The sequence below is a fragment of the Spermophilus citellus genome, assembly GCF_964194105.1.
Source record: "Spermophilus citellus genome assembly, chromosome: 17".
NCBI lineage: Eukaryota > Metazoa > Chordata > Mammalia > Rodentia > Sciuridae > Spermophilus > Spermophilus citellus.
The window spans coordinates 32,307,674-32,312,722 of NC_138199.1; the positions used below are offsets into that span (position 1 = coordinate 32,307,674).

At 50.5% G+C, this 5,049-nt stretch overlaps 1 protein-coding gene across 1 annotated transcript in view; it reads right to left on the reverse strand.

Moving 5' to 3' along the window:
- The window catches only part of LOC308636049 (kinase suppressor of Ras 1-like), a 16,695-nt gene extending 12,287 nt beyond the window's left edge, over nucleotides 1–4,408 (reverse strand). Inside the window, exons 1-3 of the mRNA XM_081271088.1 lie at nucleotides 4,090–4,408; nucleotides 3,301–3,432; nucleotides 2,099–2,234 (exon numbers count right to left, since the gene is read on the reverse strand). Coding sequence (XP_081127214.1) covers nucleotides 2,099–2,234; nucleotides 3,301–3,432; nucleotides 4,090–4,379 — 558 coding nt within the window. The 5' untranslated portion in view covers nucleotides 4,380–4,408. The remainder of the gene's footprint in view (nucleotides 1–2,098; nucleotides 2,235–3,300; nucleotides 3,433–4,089) is intronic.
- Between the last annotated feature and the right edge of the window lie 641 nt (nucleotides 4,409–5,049).

Consider the following 5,049-nt stretch of genomic DNA (forward strand, 5'->3'; position numbering starts at 1 on the left):
TGCAGCCAGAGGCCACACAGACAATAGGATTTTCTAATGATTTGAGATAATGAGCAAAATAAAATGTCATGTAGAAGAGACGTCGTGAACTGACAGCAGCTGTTCCGGCTACCATCTGAGCTGCCCCAGAGCCCAGGCAGGAGTCTGCAGTCACCCCCAGGAGCCCAGCCCCATGTCCAGAGTCCACCACGACCTTCCTGAGGTGCCCAAGGACACCTCCTGGGGAAGGCAGCCTCTGACTGACTCAGGCCCAGAGCAAGGCCCAGAGGACACTCCAGGGGTGGGGAGGTGCTTGTCACCTAGCCTGCCCAGCACCTGAGCTGCAGGGGTATCCAGGGGCCAAAGCCTGGTGTTGGAGCTGTGCATGAGCATTTGATGTCCTTCTTGGGGGAGCGTATCTGTACAATTATGGTGTACTTAAACCAGATGACAGGTATTTCTGTGAAACCAAGTGAATCAAACAAATTGTCATTTTAAATGAGCCCTCTGAAGATGCCCTAGCTGCTTGCTACCAGTCCATAAGGAATCTACTGAGATCTAGCAGGTCTTGGAGGAAGATGAGGCTGATGCCTGCAAACCCAGCAGCTTGGGAGGCTGAGGCAGGAGAACTGAGGGTTCAAAGCCAGCCTCAGCAAAAGCGAGGTGCTGAGCAACTCAGTGGGACCCTGTCTCTAAATAAAATACAAATAGCGCTGGGGATGTGGCTCAGTGGCCGAGTGCCCCTGAGTTCAATCCCTGGTACTCTAAAAAAAAAAAAGATGAGGCTGAATTCATCACTCTGTCTAGAATTTGTAGGTGATGATCCTACCAACATGGCTCATGACTTTAACTCACAGCCTCCAGAGGTCTAAACCTAGATGACTGTTTCCACTGCTCTGCTGCCCAGATACCTGAGGGAGTTACTAATGACAGGGCTGTGTTGTCCCCTCTGGTGCATGAACTTGGACACATGCTTATCCCTGATCACACCGACAGTGCCGAGGCCAGGAGTTTACAGATTGTGCTGTGACCGGGAGACTTACAAGTGCAAGGAAACCATTCAAGAAAATCCGTTCAAAAATGAGAATTCAGCAACTATGAAATTCAGCATTGTGAGAACAAGTTTGTCATGGAAACTTCGATTTGTTCTTGAGCAGTCAAGAAAAACATTAGGTGTTGGTGGGCCTGACTCTGGACCCTCCTGGAAGAAGGCTTATCTTGCTCATGGTGCAGCAGAGATGTCCTAACATAGAATGCAATGTTTGGGGACAAAGTGCTGTCAGAACACTAGCAAGAGCAATTTCCTTGCTCCTTTGACAGGAAGTTATTCCCCTGTTGGTACACAGCCAGCCTGCGTGGCAGCTTCTGAACCCTTGGTGCCTGGACTCCCATAATATGATATGTTGTGTATCACCTCTGGCCTATCGTGACTGTCATATGTAAACTGGCACATACCCACTATGAAAGCTATTTTTTGCCGCTCAATAAAGCAGATGCAGTTCTCTGAAATGGTCTCTAGAAGGGTTTCTCCGTGCCCCCAAGCTCCCCACAGCCAATGCTGGAAGAGCCGGCCCCTCAACAATTATGGAGAAAGGTCTGATGCCAAAGCTTATCCCCACTATTTGAATTTTCAGTGGTGATTTTTAAATTTTTCTTTCATATAAGTATTATATAAGAATTTACTCTCTTTTCATCTCACCAATAATTAAAAACTTTATCTTTGGAAAAAAAAAAAAACAGAAAGACTGGGGCTGGGCACCATGATGCACACCTATAATCCCAGTGACTCAGGAGGCTGAGGCAGGAGGATCACAAGTTGGAGGCCCTAAGCAACTTAGCAAGACTATATCTCCACCCCCCGAAAAAAGACTGGAAGGAAATGAAGACAAAAGTTAACGTGGGGTGATACAGGATGGGTTTTATTTTTTTCTTTAGGCTTCCCTGCTTTCCCTCATTTTCAATAAGCGAGTATTGTTTTTAGCGTCTAATTTGACACCTCAGGTGGCAGAGCTGAGACCACTAACGAGTGGTCTCTTCCCTGATGGCTGAAGGAGGGGCAGCCAGGTCATACCCCCCCAGTCCAACCTCTAGCCCTGCGTCCCTCTGGGTGGCTACTCACGGTGACTTCCTTCCCCAGGCTGACGGAGGCCAGGATTCTCTTCATGCCTTCCCCGCTTCCGATCTGCCAGATCAAGGCCTCTGCGGGCTGGTGCTTAAAGGGCCAGTCTCTTGCTTGTAGTTCATACCAGACAGTCCTGTGGGGTCGCCATAGGTGAGCTCCTGCCCGGGGCTCCATGGCCAGAGACCTGGCTGCCACAGAGCCAGGAGCCAAGCCTGAGGACCAGCACCTTTCTCCAGCCCTCCTCCTCTCCAGGCTTTGGGTGATGGTGTGATGGCATCCATGAGGCCCCTCCCAGCCTGCTGCGATGGGGGTGAGAGGCCCAAGGCAGCGCAGGACAGATGTAGGAGCCCAAGTAGGGCCCAAGTAGGAGCCCAGCTTCGCCACTCTCTACTGAGAGATCCTGGCACACAACTGCCCAACCAGAGGGGCGGATGCTTGGATCATGAGGATGTTGAAGTAGTAACAAAATACCACGCCCAGCTCAGGGACACATCATGTTTAGGCAATGACACAGTTCAAGGTCAGGGAGGAGAGTTGGCCCTCACGGATCCCCCTGGGAAAGACATCCCCAGAGAGTGCAGAGTGGCTGGGGGTGAGCCTTCCTCGGCCTCTTCAAATCCCCTTAGCGTTCTCAACTTACTGGGACAGGGACACTAATTACATCTGCACAGTCCAACGTGGGGACCACCTGCCACATGAGGCTGCTGAGCAACCCACACCGGAGTCTGAAGACTTTAGTAGGAAAAAGAATATGAAACACCTCCTTGATTTTTTTATATTGATTAAACATTAAAATGATAACATTTTTTAAATATTTATTTCTTAGTTATAGATGGACACAATATCTTTATTTTATTTTTATGTGGTGCTGAGGATCGAACCCAGGGCCTCGCATGTGCTAGGCGAGTGCTCTACCACTAAGCCACAACCCCAACCCATAAAATGATAATATTTTAAATAAACTGATTGTTAAAACTAATTTTTTTTTTTTTTTTTTTTTTGGTATCAGGGATTGAACTCGGGGCACTTGACCACTGAGCCACATCCCCAGCCCTATTTTGGGTTTTATTTAGAGACTGAGTTGCTTAGCACCTCACTATTGCTGAGGCTGGCTTTGAACTCGCCATCCTCCTGCCTCAGCCTCCTGCCCCAGATTGGGGCCCTCCTGCTTGTCCTTGGTGCACCGGGGGCCTGCTCACCCAAATGCATAGATGTCCGCGGCTTTGGAGAAGGGCAGCTGGTCCTCGTCCTTCCCGGGAGTCATCTCGCGCACAATCTCAGGGGCCAGGTAGCACAGCCAGTCGTGGGACAGCTTGAGCTGGTTCTCACGCCTGGAGGCCAGGATGAGAACACAGGCCCTTCAGTGGGCAGCAAAGAGACCTGCCCTGCCCACATCTGCCTCGAGGTCAGCAAACCACCCCAGCCCTGTGCAGAAAAGGCACCCGAGCACAGAACGCTGCTCCTGCTCCTACACGGGTGCTTCTAGGGACTGTCCCAGGGACCCTACCTGGGCTCCTCTAGGAAAGCAGGCCAAGGACGGTACTGGCAGGGACCTGCATGTGAAGGTGCCCAAGTCTTTCTGCTGGGAGGGTGGGACAGTCTGCCCGGGTCTCAGGCCTGCCTGCGGGGCCCTGCAGCCCAGCTGCCGCTCTCTCTGGTGTGGGGAGACAGCCTTTCTCCCTACCCTGCCCCCTTCAAGACCAGAGGAAATAAAACCTGAAGCTCTTCCTCATCATGGGGACGTGACCCTGGTCCCTCATCCAGTTCTGTGAGCAGTGAGGCGACACATGAGTCAGGGGACCCAGACTCCCTGTGAATCAAGCACCAGGAGGGACTCAAATATCACCAGATGGGATTCTGGACCAGAACCACAGGGCAGGACCACACCAGCCTGGGCTTTTCTGTGGGGAGGGCCATGTGCATGAACCCTAAATACACCCAGCACGCCAGCTTCTCCCGTCCCACCCACACACCCAAGGCCAGCTCACCGTTCTTCTCGGACCACTCCTGAGATCCCAAACAGCCCAAAGTCTGTGATGACCACTTTGCCATTGTCGTAAAAGACATTCTTGGATTTGAGATCCTTGTGCACGATGCCCTTGGCATGAAGATACCCCATGCCCTGGAAGACAGCAAGCCTCACATTAGACAAAGTGACGATGACTGAGCTCCAACTTGGGCCAGGCCCTGGGCGGGAGGCTTCAGAGGGGAAGTTACTTGCCCCTAACCACACAGCAGTTAAGTAGCAGAGCTCAGATCTGACTCTAAGCCAGCGCATACTCTTTCTACACCATTGGGCTACCAAATAGCCACCTCACACTTGGATAAGATGTGGACAGGGTGATTGGTGGGGAGTCAGGAAGGTTGACTATATAAAGATCAACAATGCTGGCTGGGGTGTAATTCAGTAGTACAAAATGCACGAGGCCCTGATCTGATCTCCAGAACTGCTAGCTAAATAAATAAAATACAATACATAAAAATAACACCGTCTGGGTTAGGCCATAAAGGGCCCAGATGAGCTACAGTCTCCATCAGGATTTACACAGCTCATCTCTGCTCTCAGGTGGGGCAAGGGCTCAGAAAGGGAGACAGAGAGACCTTTCTAGAGGGGTCCCCAAATTTGGGTATTCCCAATATTCATGCTGTGGCCAAAGAAGCCCTGGATGAAAACTGCAATCCAGGTTTCACGGTCCATCTCTGCTTGGATTCTCCCTCCCTAGCTGTGTAGCTTGGACGCAGTGCTAACTTCTCTGAGCCTCGGTCTCCTCATCTGTCAAGTGATTTAGTTTCTAAAGCCAAAATAAGTATAGTGGTAACACTGAAAATTTCCCAGTCAGTAACCAGAGAATTTTTTTGCATTTTTTTTTTTTTTTTTTTTGGCACCAGGGATTGAACTTAGGGGCACTCAACCACTGAGCCATATTCCCAGCCCTGTTTTGTATTTT